The sequence below is a fragment of the Phyllopteryx taeniolatus genome, chromosome 14 (assembly GCF_024500385.1).
Source record: "Phyllopteryx taeniolatus isolate TA_2022b chromosome 14, UOR_Ptae_1.2, whole genome shotgun sequence".
NCBI classification, from domain to species: Eukaryota; Metazoa; Chordata; class Actinopteri; order Syngnathiformes; family Syngnathidae; genus Phyllopteryx; species Phyllopteryx taeniolatus.
Genome location: NC_084515.1, coordinates 20,845,900 through 20,858,271, shown reverse-complemented (window position 1 = coordinate 20,858,271; position 12,372 = coordinate 20,845,900). Strand labels below are relative to the sequence as shown.

General features: G+C 44.6%; 2 protein-coding genes across 5 annotated transcripts in view; both read left to right on the top strand.

Annotated features, from left to right (window-relative positions):
- Positions 1–681: 681 nt before the first annotated feature.
- fggy (FGGY carbohydrate kinase domain containing) lies at positions 682–9,995 on the top strand. Of its 4 annotated transcripts, none has more exons than XM_061798439.1 (16): positions 682–791; positions 929–1,145; positions 1,208–1,319; positions 1,794–1,945; positions 2,051–2,139; positions 2,838–2,953; positions 3,037–3,165; positions 3,704–3,807; positions 4,607–4,714; positions 5,415–5,476; positions 6,275–6,440; positions 7,309–7,383; positions 7,485–7,605; positions 7,994–8,088; positions 9,402–9,463; positions 9,688–9,995. In XM_061798439.1, exons 2-16 carry the CDS (start codon positions 963–965, stop codon positions 9,788–9,790), a joined length of 1,677 nt encoding a protein of 558 aa, XP_061654423.1. In that variant the 5' UTR covers positions 682–791; positions 929–962; the 3' UTR covers positions 9,791–9,995. The 4 variants fall into 4 exon arrangements, with proteins under 4 accessions (XP_061654423.1, XP_061654422.1, XP_061654420.1 ...); XM_061798438.1 differs by having other exon boundaries at positions 700–791; positions 925–1,145; XM_061798436.1 differs by having other exon boundaries at positions 701–1,145.
- LOC133489403 (dynamin-3-like) overlaps positions 8,008–12,372 on the top strand; it is a 24,565-nt gene continuing 20,200 nt past the window's right edge. The window contains exon 1 of the mRNA XM_061798434.1: positions 8,008–8,088. The gene's annotated coding sequence lies outside the window, so the exon portion shown is untranslated. The remainder of the gene's footprint in view (positions 8,089–12,372) is intronic.

The following is a 12,372-nucleotide window of genomic DNA, read 5'->3' as shown; positions in this document are numbered from 1 at the left end:
TTTTGAAATGCCACATCAGATTTTGATGGCATCTCTTTTGTTGCAGACCTGGGGTGGTGTAGTGTCCCCCAGAACTGGACCGGTGTTGCGATATCTCATTAAAAAGAATTAACAGATTTTTTTCAGTCAGGGGTAATGAAAGCAACATATGCAGTTTTCAGAGATTTGTATTTTGAAATACAATATCAGATCTTCATCAAACCTCTTTTCGCGGAGTCCTTGGTGGTCTGTCACACAGATCTGGACTTGTCTTGCGATACCAATGGGATTATGTTGGGGTGGCTTTGGCTCAGTAGGTAGAACAGGTTCGAATCCATGCTACGACTGTCCCCATGTCCAAGTTTCCTTGGGCAAGACACTGAACCCTAATTTGCTCCCAGTGGGCCTGGCAGCGCCTCGCATGGCAGCAGTCGCCCATTGGTTTATGAATGTGTGTGTGAATGTGAGGCTTTGTAAAGCGCTTTGGGCACTGTGATGATGTAGATAAAGCGCTATATAAGTGGAGGACATTACCATTTATTTTTCCTAAGATATCAAATAAAGTAATTTTTTTAATGTATGTAATGTATCTCAAGATTCAAATTAACTTTGCTGGTTGCATTCCTTCACCGAAGAGCACTTACGTCCGTATTATTGGGAAGCTTTTATTTTGAAGGTGGCTTTCGCCGCGAGTTGGCGACCTATTACCGTAATGCCTAGTATGAACAAAAGTAGGGGCGGCTGGCTTGACTGCTACTTTACGAGTGGAGGCTGGCTTGACCGCAGTGAAAAACCTTCACTTGATTCACCGGGTGAGTCCAGAAATGCTGCTAAAATATAACTTAAAGTTGCTAACTATTACGTGCAGCCTTTTTTTTTTTCTGTCGCCGGCGCACCGAATGTTTTCTTGTATGCGGACATTTGGAGCGAATGTGTGTTTTGAAGGCAGACTCGCAGAGCGACCGAGCTGCGGCGGCGTCCTCATGGCCGCAGTCTACTACGTGGGCGTGGACGTGGGCACCGCCAGCGTGAGGGCCGCCCTGGTGACCCGAGAGGGTCACTTGAAGAGGGCCGCTCAGGAGCCCGTCAGCATCTGGGAGCCTCACCCTGACCATTACGTGCAGTCCTCTCGCGAGATCTGGGAGAAATGCTGCGCCGTTGTCAAGGTAGGATGCAGAATAGAACGAAAGGGCCTTTTGTCCACGGGAAATGTGTTTTTTTTTGTCAGGAAGTGACAAGGGGAGTGAACAAGAGCCAGGTGCGAGGGATCGGTTTTGACGCTACCTGTTCCCTGGTGGTTTTGGACCAACGCTTCCAGCCTTTGGCAGTCAATCAGGATGGTAAAGTCATTGGCACGTCACGCAATTGGACGGTTATTAATGCGTTAAAAGAAGTTTAAAGCAGCGTGATTATTCATATATAATTTCATCATGTATAACTGCAGCTTATGAAATGTGTTAAGTTCGTGTGCGGGTGGCTCCAGACGTGTTTTGAAACGGTCTTGTTTTGCCTCGGACCAACCGATCAGAGGATAGAAAGATGCTGACGTTAATGTGAGGTGAATTGGAAATCTAGTTGGTGAAAGAGTCTCCAACTAGTCCCATTGTTAATATAGTCGAAGTTACATCGGGCGGCATTACGGCGGATAAGATTGGCAATCCAACATCTACAGTAAAACACAGCACAGTGAAGTCAAGACAATAGACTGTTGGGAATCAATCGATACCATTTGGCGAATTGAAGTTGTCACCGAACGTAGGCCGGCGTTTCCGATCGTGCTGCGCTGGCGTCCTGACGTGACGTTCGCTCCCCAGGAAACGAGCAGAGGAACGTGGTGATGTGGATGGACCATCGCGCCGCGGAGCAGGCCGCTCGCATCACGGGCACAGGCCACGGCGTCCTGAGTCGGGTCGGAGGAGTCATGTCGCCGGAGATGCAACCGCCCAAGCTCCTCTGGCTCAAAGAGGTGCAACGACGGGCTTGGCGTTTGATGTCGTGCTTGTCGCACATCTGAGCATTCCTTGGTGGTGTCTCTCCCTTCCTTCCCGTGGGTCTCTTGGCGCTTCTGCAGAATCTCAGGGAAAGCTGCTGGAACAAAGCTGCTCACTTCTTTGACCTTCCAGACTTCCTCTCATGGAAGGCCACCGGCTCGCTGACCAGGTTTGCCGTGCCACAGCAATGATTCGCGTCCTCGACAGAGATAGATGTCAGGGTAAAAAAATGGAAGAATAGAAATAAGCCTTTATTCGACTCGCGCTGGGGAAATTCTGCTTTTATGGCAGCAAAGTCGACCGTAGCCGCGCACAGGAATAATGTCACAGAATCCAAAATCCCCAAATATCCACGAACCTATATTTACAACATCATATTTAGAGACTGTACATTGTTAATAAATACTTCACATACAGATGTGAATAGCACATACACAAATAAATATATACTATGTAAATGTTTAGCCGTGTTGTATGTAGCTAACAGCTAGACGTGTATCAGTAAATATTGAGAATCAAATATATTTCTGAAAACACGAGCACTACTAACTATTTATGATACATACATTGAAAATACTATTCGGTGCAATGCATACTGATACACGCAGACGTGAATGTGAACAAAAACTAAATAATGCAGCACTGTGGAGTTGTGAATGAAACCAACAATATTAACTATCGGCCGTGGAGGGACGACTTCCAATGAAGAAAGAACTTGCACGTGGTTGTGTACAAGCTGTCGATGTCTCGATGTTTTATATTTGAAAGAGAGGGGGCCGTCATTTCTGTGTCGTGTCCTTCACAGCAGGAAAGTTTCATGACGTTCCTGAAAACACGCCGAGGCTCCTTTTCTTTCCCGTTTCGCAGATCCCTTTGCACTCTGGTTTGTAAATGGACGTACTGTCCCCCGGTGGGATGGGACGTGACTTTTTGGACCGCAATAGGACTGGATGATCTCACTGAAAACAACTTTACCAAAATAGGTACATTCTAAAAAGTTGTGAATCCATTCAACACAATGATGTCGTTGGAATACATGTTGAATTACGGATGGTTTGCCTTGCAGGCAACGTGACATGTTCTCCGGGGAGTCCTCTTGGGGATGGCCTGACTCAGGAGGCCGCAGCGGAGTTGGGTTTAGATTTCGGAACTGCAGTTGGGGCCTCGCTCATCGACGCTCACGCCGGAGGCCTTGGTATCACAAGCAAAAACCCATTTGTTTGTTTTGGGTATTTTTCCGCAACATCTGCGCCTTCGGTAGACGAGAACATGAGCAACGTTGTGACACTCCTGGAAATATTGATTAAGAAAATGAAGAGGGGAGAAATTCCCGCTTCTTCTCTGCTTCGGCAGTCGGGCCATCCTGAGCATCTGGATTTGGTCTGCTCTTTTAAACTTCTCCTGAACTCTCCATCTGACCTGCGCTTACGACCTTTGCTAATCTCAAATTGTTGTATCGGTCAGAGGTTAAAATACTTGAAAGAACACAACGCTGGACATGTCACAGTCAAATACGCCCGGCTTGCCCTTGCGCACAAACGCGCACACGCACGTGCACGTTATTTCAAAGCGGTTTAATAAGAAGTTTGTGGAACTGGGGAATTCCAATGTTCAAATGATTTCAAAGCATGCACAATCATTGCTATTTGTCCCCAAGTCGGCATGTAAAACAGATCCATTTTCTATCAAATGATGCAAATAGTTGTTTCTTCTTTCTTGCTTTGTTTGTCCAGCTGTGATAGGAGCCGATGTAAAAGGCTTTCGGCTGCCGTGTGAGGGCCAGCCAATCACATCACGCATGGCCATGATCTGTGGGACATCATCCTGTCACATGGCCGTGAGTCCGTTTCAGCGTTCCCCCGCTGTAGCGCATTTTTTTTTAAAGCAATGATTTTATTTAGTTATTTTTTGTACATTTACTGTAATGCCCTCGCATGTGAGAAAGGAGAGCCACAGTCACAGATGCAGTTTTCAGCCGTTTATTGAATGCAGGCGGAAGAGTAAAACACACGGACACCCTCACACGCAGGAGCTGCTGCTGGCCACAGCTCACGCCCAGACACTCACACACAACGGGCTAACAAATAGCATCAATGTCGCAGTGTTACGACTCTTTAAGCAACAGGTATTTGAATCGTCATAACTGTAAAGACATTTAGTATTTGTGACACTTTCACAAATTCCCAAATATTTATTCTTATCTCAGCAGTAACAGAAATTCAGAAATGGACTTAGTATCTTCAGAAAAAGTTGCAAATCATGAAACTTCATGTCGGACGCCTAACATTAAAGACATTTTGGCATTAAAAGTTTGAAAAACATGACTTTAGAATATTTGCTTTCTTCAAAACAATTATGACCTTTCGATGGATAACAACTGTCAATAATTCAAATATATCAATAATTAATTGATTTTCAAGAGGAAATTCAGTGGGCCATGTCTTTACCATTATTGATCAAATGATATGAAAATGATGCATATATACTTTTGCACATCAGCTGATTCGTTCAGTTTTTTTCGGGGCATACTTCCACTCGAAAAGCTTCATTCCTGCCATTGTTTTTTTCTTTGCATCGACACCGTTCACGGTCAGCGGTGATATGTGAACGCAAATGTTTTCTTCAACTTTGACCAGATCAGTGGGCAGCCGCTGTTTGTGCCAGGCGTGTGGGGTCCCTGCCTGTCTGCCATGGTCCCGGACGTGTGGCTTAACGAGGGGGGCCAGAGTGCCACGGGACGCCTGGTCAGTGTATTCGACGATCCGAAGACAAGACCGGATCTTTGTCGTTAGTATGAGAACGCAACATATGAGATCGAAGGCCTAGCACTCATAAGTGGACATTCGCTCAGCAACACGATGAGTGTTTTTATGCAAAAAATGAAAAAAGGTAGTGATGCCTTCATTGACGCAAATGTAACAATGTACTTTGACGCAAAGGACCTGCTCATGTTGCTAATGTTCTTCATTTTGGTTCCTCATTTTAAGGAAGATCACTTCAAATGTTTTGGGATTTTCAAAAGTTGGCCCTACTGATGCCATTTTCCATGGAAAACATCTGAGGGGGGGGGGGGGGGGGGGGGTATCGCTTTTTTTTGGTAGCATTTAATTTCATGCTTGTGTGGAGAATAAGGGTATCCTTTAATCAGTGTAACGTATTATTGTTTTCAATAAAGGTCACCTCGTGAGACCAGATTGTCAGGTGATGACCCAGCCTCAAAAACATTTCCAGGCAGTCAGTGTAGAAAAGATATATGAAAACTGTAGTGCAATACTGTAGTCCCAAAAAATACTGTAGTCCAATGTATAATTTGCTTGCACTGTGCAGGTGTACTGAAAAGTCGTTGCCCGATAACGATGCTGAGCTATACGACGAATCCAAAATGGCGTTTGCACGCGACGTTCTCCGTGACCTTTGCGTGTAACAGTGCGTCTCCTCCTGCAGATTGACCACATGGTGAAGGGCCATGCCGCTTTCGCGCAGCTCCAGGAAAAGGCGCGGCAGAGGTTAGCTGATGCATTCAGGGTTTGGCTGTCCAAAAACATCAAACGCAGCTGTCATCCTCTGCTAGCTGACACATAAGAACGTTCATCTTGAGTAAGATTAAGATTTTTTTGGTTGCGTTTGACTCACAGGCTTCTCGTACGCGTGGACATGAAGTCACAGTTACTGACGAGATGTTCGCAAATAGGGCAGCATTCATCCATCCATTTTCTGTATGAACAGTCAATTTCTTGTCTTCAGTTAAATATAGAAGCAAGTTTTCGGATGGGGGAGGAAGCCAAGGGTACCTGCAGAAAACCCAAGGAAGCATGGGGCGATTCAATATCAGAACCTGGAAACCGTGAGGCACGAGTGCTAACCACGACTCCACCGTACTGCTTGCATCACAACACGTAGATTGTGAACAAGGGATTGTGAACATTTTCGTTCGCAGTTGCTTTTGTTCGACTCGTCTGTCTGCAGCCAGGTCGGCATTGCGAATTGAGAATCTGTTCTCAGTTGCCTTTGTTAAATAAGTCATTGTTAAATAAATAAAAACAATAATGTATTCATTCGTTGACGGTGCCTTTTATCCTGCTTAAACTAGTTTATGTCGGTTCTTTGTGGTTACAAGACGCAATATTCCCCTGTTGACTCACTCCGTGAAATGTTTGAGTCACCTAGTACTGTTTGAGTTCCTTCTTTAAACCCCATGGCAAATGTCTGAAAAACAATGAAGGCGTCTCGTACACAAATTGCGACCAACCATCATGTGGCAAAAGACTTCTTTTGGATGCGCTCTTCTTTCCCCCCCCACCCAGATGTCCCGCCACAGGAGACGACGGCATCTACGGCTACCTGAACGACCACCTAAGCGGAATGTCTTCGTCGTGTTCAGCCGTTGACTTGCTGGCCTCCAGTCTTCACGTGTGGCCAGACTTTCACGGGAACAGGTCCCCGCTGGCTGACCCCGCCTTGAAGGGCATGGTGAGTTCAAGCCGAGCTTTTATGTCCGCGGTCATACATTAGAGCGCTGCGTTGCTGCAAATATTGTGAGGTCACACCTTAAAACCTCCCCTGACGGTGAGACTGCAAACTGTGAAATGCACGTTACAAAGACAGCATGGATTGTATTTTCCCCTCGTGGAGGCAGCTCGTCGTCCATTACACTTGTCAAGTAGCGTGCCGATCCGTGTGTGTGGCGCATGCAGCGAGCTGACACATCGCTGAACACAAATACAGCGCAGAGTCACCCTTTGGACAACTGTGTGCGCTGTTAGCTAACGCTAATCCGCGGATCCAACAGAACTCCGTGCAACTCTGCTTACGTTTTGACTTTGCCATCGACAGCGCCGTCAAGTCGTGGCTCGAAAGTGGTGGATCTTCACTCAGCTTAGCTGCCAGGTGATGGGCGGAGTTACATTCCGAATGTATGCTGAATTGTGACATAATAGTTCAGCAAAATTCATAAATGCTCCCTGTGAATAGACAGCTTCCAAAATATTGTCTTAGGTGTTTATTTGCTCTTAATGGGTGGGCGGGCACTCGAGTAATTAAAAGTCAGTTTTACATACAGTATGTCGGAGAAGAGAAGAAGAATGTGTGAAAGGAATAGAAAAATAAACCGTACACCACAAACTTCAATCAAAGCAGTTTGACTTCCAGCACCAACATACGCATTCGTTTTACAATTCCGATCCTTTGACCCTGGAATTGGTTATTTCTATTTCCTATGGAAAAAAAAAAAACACCGCATAAATCATGGAGTAACCCGGAACAGGTTGTGTTTGACCTTCGAGGTTCTGATGTTTTTTTTTTTTTTTTAATATGCAAACATGCAATGACAATTTTACAGGTGGTGGGACTGTCACTTTCTCAAACTCTGGATGACTTGGCTTTGCTCTACTTGGCCACCATGCAAGCCCTGGCGGTCAGTCCACTGCTTTTTTTTCTTTGAAATGACTTCCTGTGAGGAAGGAAGGATTGTATTTGCCTCTCCGTGTCCATGACTGTATCCTTCTCTGATTTCAGCTCGGTACACTTCATATACTGGAGGCCATGAAAGAAGCTGGGCATGACATTAAAACCATCTTCTTATGTGGCGGATTGAGCAAGAACAGCTTGTTTGTGCAGACTCACGCCAATGCAACAGGTACAAGGTCCAAACGAGGGACCATGGCATGGTTTCGTGTTTGGGAAAACTACGGTATTTGTATCACTAAATAAACATACACAGCGCTCCGAAATATTGCAGCAGTGATGCCAATGATTTTTAGTTCGCTGTAGTCTTCACAGGCAAAACCCAAATCTGAACCCCGAGCTGTGCTAGTCATTGTTTGAGTAAAACACAGGCCAGCAAAACACAATTTGCTTTTCTACGTTGTGTATCAGATTGAGGAAATGTTTTCAGTCTCTAGCAAATATGAAGGACTTGGCCTCAATGATCCAATACTTTCAGAGGGGAGTGTACCTGTCACGTAAATTCTCAAACCTTTCTCTCTCTTTCATATCCTTTAAAACAAAAAATACAAATCTTTAAGGCTTGCCTGTAGTGTTGCCACAACAGACCGAGGCTGTCTTAGTGGGAGCAGCAGTTCTTGGAGCGTGTGCGTCCCAGGACCATGGCACTATACAGGTGGAAAACGCACACACACACACTCGCGCGCACACACTGCCTTACACTTTTCTAAATTTCATTGTATTTGTTCAGCTTTCTATTGCAAGGAACACTTAGTAGTTGGTGGAATGCATATTGCACTAAAAAGTGATGATAAAAACCATATACAATCCCAATTCCAATGAAGTTGGGACATTGTGTTAAACATAAATAAAAACAGAATGCAATGATTTGCAAATCATGTTCAACCTATGTTTAATTGAATACACTACAAAGACATGATATTTAATGTTCAACCTGCTAAACGTTATTGTTTTTCGCGAATAATCATGAACTGAGAATTTTATGGCTGCAACGCGTTCCAAAAAAGCTGGGACAGGTGGCAAAAAAAGACGGAGAAAGTTGAGGAATGCTCATCAAACACGTATTTGGAACATCCCACAGGTGAACAGGCTCATTGGGAACAGGTGGGTGCCATGATTGCTTCCCTGAATTGCTCAGTCATTCACGAGCAAAGATGGGCCGAGGTTCACCTCTTTGTGAACAAGTGCGTGACAAAATAGTCCAACAGTCTGAGGACAATGTTCCTCAACGGACAATTGCAAAGGAATTTAGGGATTTCATCATCGACGGGCCAACAGTGATAAAAATTAATATTCTTGAATGAATACCTCTGTGACAGTCAATAAGTCATCATTTTGTATCATTCACTTATCTTTCAATCATTATGTACTTTTGACATCTTTTAAAAAGCTTTTTTTTTAAAAATATAAATATGGCTCCTGGGTATCATTGGCTTGTGTGTCCAGTTCCTCATGATTTAGTGTGTTAGTGTCATTGACTCACCACTTCCATCTATTGGTTGAGCCTTTAAAAAAAAACAACAACAACAAAAAAAAACATGATTTTATTACCGGCGCACTCCAGTATTTCACTGATTTTCACTGAATAGAGCCTTATTTGTGCACAGTGTGTGCGTTTAATATTCAGTATGTGTGCTGAATAATCTTTTGCCCGGTCAAGTTATCATCTCTCAGCATCGGATCTCATAAGAGCAGAGAATGGTGAGCCTTTAAGCCAGATACACTAAAAATAAGACATTATTGTTGGGACGAGGCTGCACCTGTCACGCCCGCCTCGCAAAGACAGTAGTTGTGTCTGAGCCGCTGCATTGTGGGATTGCTTTAAAGCGCGCAGAGGCCGTGCACTGCATAAGTCATGAGCTGAGCCGCATCCAAACCGCCGGAGCCCAATTCTTTCTCCAACTGGGTCACGGTCGGCCTGGAAGTGCACAACATGATTTAGTAAGGGTTATTTTGCATTTCCATTAGGAGGCGATGGCGAAAATGGCTAAAGTGGGAAAAGTCATTGAGCCTGATTGCAGCCTGCACAGGTGAGCGGAAACATTCACGCCGTCGTCGTTATCACCTCTTATTGATAGTCCCAATTATGTATTCATATGGGAAACCATATCGTTGTTCTCCTCATGAGGCATGCATTCCAAAACTAAAATGATTACTGCTATGATATGTACAAAGTGCCATAAGTGATTCAACAGCAATGTAATGTAACCGAATTGATCAAAGATAAATGGAATAAATAGAACCTCTTTTGCAGCTTTTACCAAAGGAAGTACAAAGTGTTCCGGCGCCTCGTTGACCACCAGAGGGAGTACCAGGACCTCATGAACACTTTTGGGACAGAGTGTCACTCACTATAACGACGAACACCACCAGGGATCTACTCAAACAAAGACCACATTGGGCTCCTCCATGGCAGTTCTGCAAGTCTTTTCTAGGGTCCCTTCCAATGGTCCTCCTCTCCCCCCGACTACTGCTGATGTCATATTGCACATTGGAGACAATGCTTTTCATACTCTGCTTTTCATACTGTTATGATTTGCCAATAAAGGTCAGTTAAACAACTTTGAGAGGCAGGATTCTCTTTCTCATCTCATCACATGGCATTAAACCATTTAGTACAAACCCCAGTTCCAATGAGGTCGGGACGTTGTGTAAAATGTACATGAAACAGAATACAATGATTTGCGAATCCTTTTCAACCTACCGTATATTCAATTGAATCCACTACGAAGACGAGATATTTAATGTTAAAACTGACAAAGCTGTTTGTTGGTGTTGTTGCAAATATTGACTCATTGTGAATTTGATTCCTGCAGCACATTCCCCAAAAAATGTGTGACCCCGAGGGGCGTGTTTACCACTGTGTTATATGGACTTTCCTTTTAACAACACTCAAGAAGCATTTGGAAAGTGAGGACACTGTAATTGTAGAAGCTTTGCAGGTGGAATTCTGTCCCATTCTCGTTTGATGTACAACTTGAGTTGCTCAACAGTCCAGGGTCTCCGTTGTGGTATTTTGCGCTTCATAACTCGCCTGAAGACATTTTCAATGGGAGACAGGTCTGGACTGCTGGCGGGCCAGTCTAGAACGCGGACTATTTTCCTCCCAAACTGCGCTATTGTAAAATGTGCATAATGTGGCTTGGCACTGTCTTGCTGAAACAGGCAGGGACGTCCCTGAAAAAGACCTTGCTTGGATGGCAGCATATGTTGCTCCAAAACCTGGATGTACCTTTCAGCATGAATGTTGCCTTCACAGATGTGCAAGTTACCCCTGCCATGGGCACTAACACACCCACATACCATCACAAATGTTTGCTTTTCAAGTTTGCGCTGATAACAATCCGGATGGCCCTTTTCCTCTTTGGGCCGGAGAATGTCCGTGATTTCCAAAAACAATTCGAAATGTGGACTCATCAGAAAACTTTTCCACTTTGTGTCAATCCATCTCAGATGAGTTCGAGCCCAGAAAAGCTGGCCGGCGGCCTTTCTGGATGTTGTTCATATATGGTTTCTGCATTGCATGGTAGAGTTTTAACATGCATTTGTAGCTGTAGCAACCGACTGTGTCAAGTGACAATGTTTTTCTAAAGTCCTCCCGAGCCCACGTGCAGGCAATATCCTTTACACAATGATGCCGCTTTTGAATGCCGTGCGGCCCGAGGGATCGAAGGTCACGGGGGTTCGATGTTGCTTTTCGGCCTTGCCGCTTACGTGAAGAGATTTCTCCAGATTCTCAGAATCTTTTGATGAGATTATGGACCGCAGATAATGATATCCCTAAATGCAATTTTACATTCTTAAAGTGCTGGACTATTTCCTCACGCAGTTGTTGACAAAGCGGTGAACCTCGCCCCGTCCTTGCTTGTGAACAACTCGAATTACAGAGACCTGAAAAATCTATTTAAGTACAGTAAGTATTTGTACTGTTTTGTTACTTCCCACCGTTGCACGCTATGCAAGAAGAGCAGCCGCACGCAGTCACAGTGGGCGAGGGGCATCTTTGCCAGCTCATCAGTGCCATCTTGCTCGGGGCCACTGCCAGCTCTGGTTTTCGATTTGCTCTGACAGGAAAGGACGGGAAGCAGCGAGCGTGCTCCTCACTGTTGTCAGCCAGAATGTGCGAGTTAGCATCGAGCCCTCATTTTATTTGTCAACGGGCGCTTAACGGGCATGCCCTGCTTGAATGACGTCATCAGCAGCGGCCCAATGCTGGGACGCGGGCCATTTCCTCGGCTCAACATTTGCGCCACTCCTCACACTGACAGTCTGCCAGTGGAGTCAGCAAAATGCATTTTGGGTACCCGGAATTCGTCGCGGTGACGTTTTTAACGACAGTGCTGTAGTTGGAGAAAATCAGGCTCCATTTTGCGCCTTAATTGCATTTGTTCCTCTCGATATTGTAATGAGTTTGCGCTGCATAAGCGCTGCCTCAGGCGAAGGTTGGTTTTTGCAAATTATTATTCTTTTTTTTAAATGACCGTGGCTTATGTTTTAAATGGATAAAGTACTCAGTAAGGTTTCTTTATTCCGTTAAGAACATTAGCCCAATTGATCTCCTTTGAGTCAACGCTGCCATGTTTAAATCAATTAACCTATAACGTGAACTGAATCAGAGAAGTGCAGGCGAGTGATTGCACTCCGTTGACCTTTTAAAAATAAAAATTAAAATTTGCGAATTTGCAATAAATGAATCGCAATATAGCAGTTATATAACAGCAACCTTTTTGAGTGATGATGAATGTAACGCATTACTGTACCCGGCAAGGTACTTAGATTACACTGAAAGCAAATGCTCTTTTTGTGCTGTGGTTAAGTGAGATTCCTGCCACTTGGCAGCTGCTGAAAGCAGCTGAAAAGGTTACTTGTCAGCTAACTTAGTTACTTTTGAAATCAAGTAATCAGTAAAGTAACTCAGTTACTTTTTCAAGGTAACTGC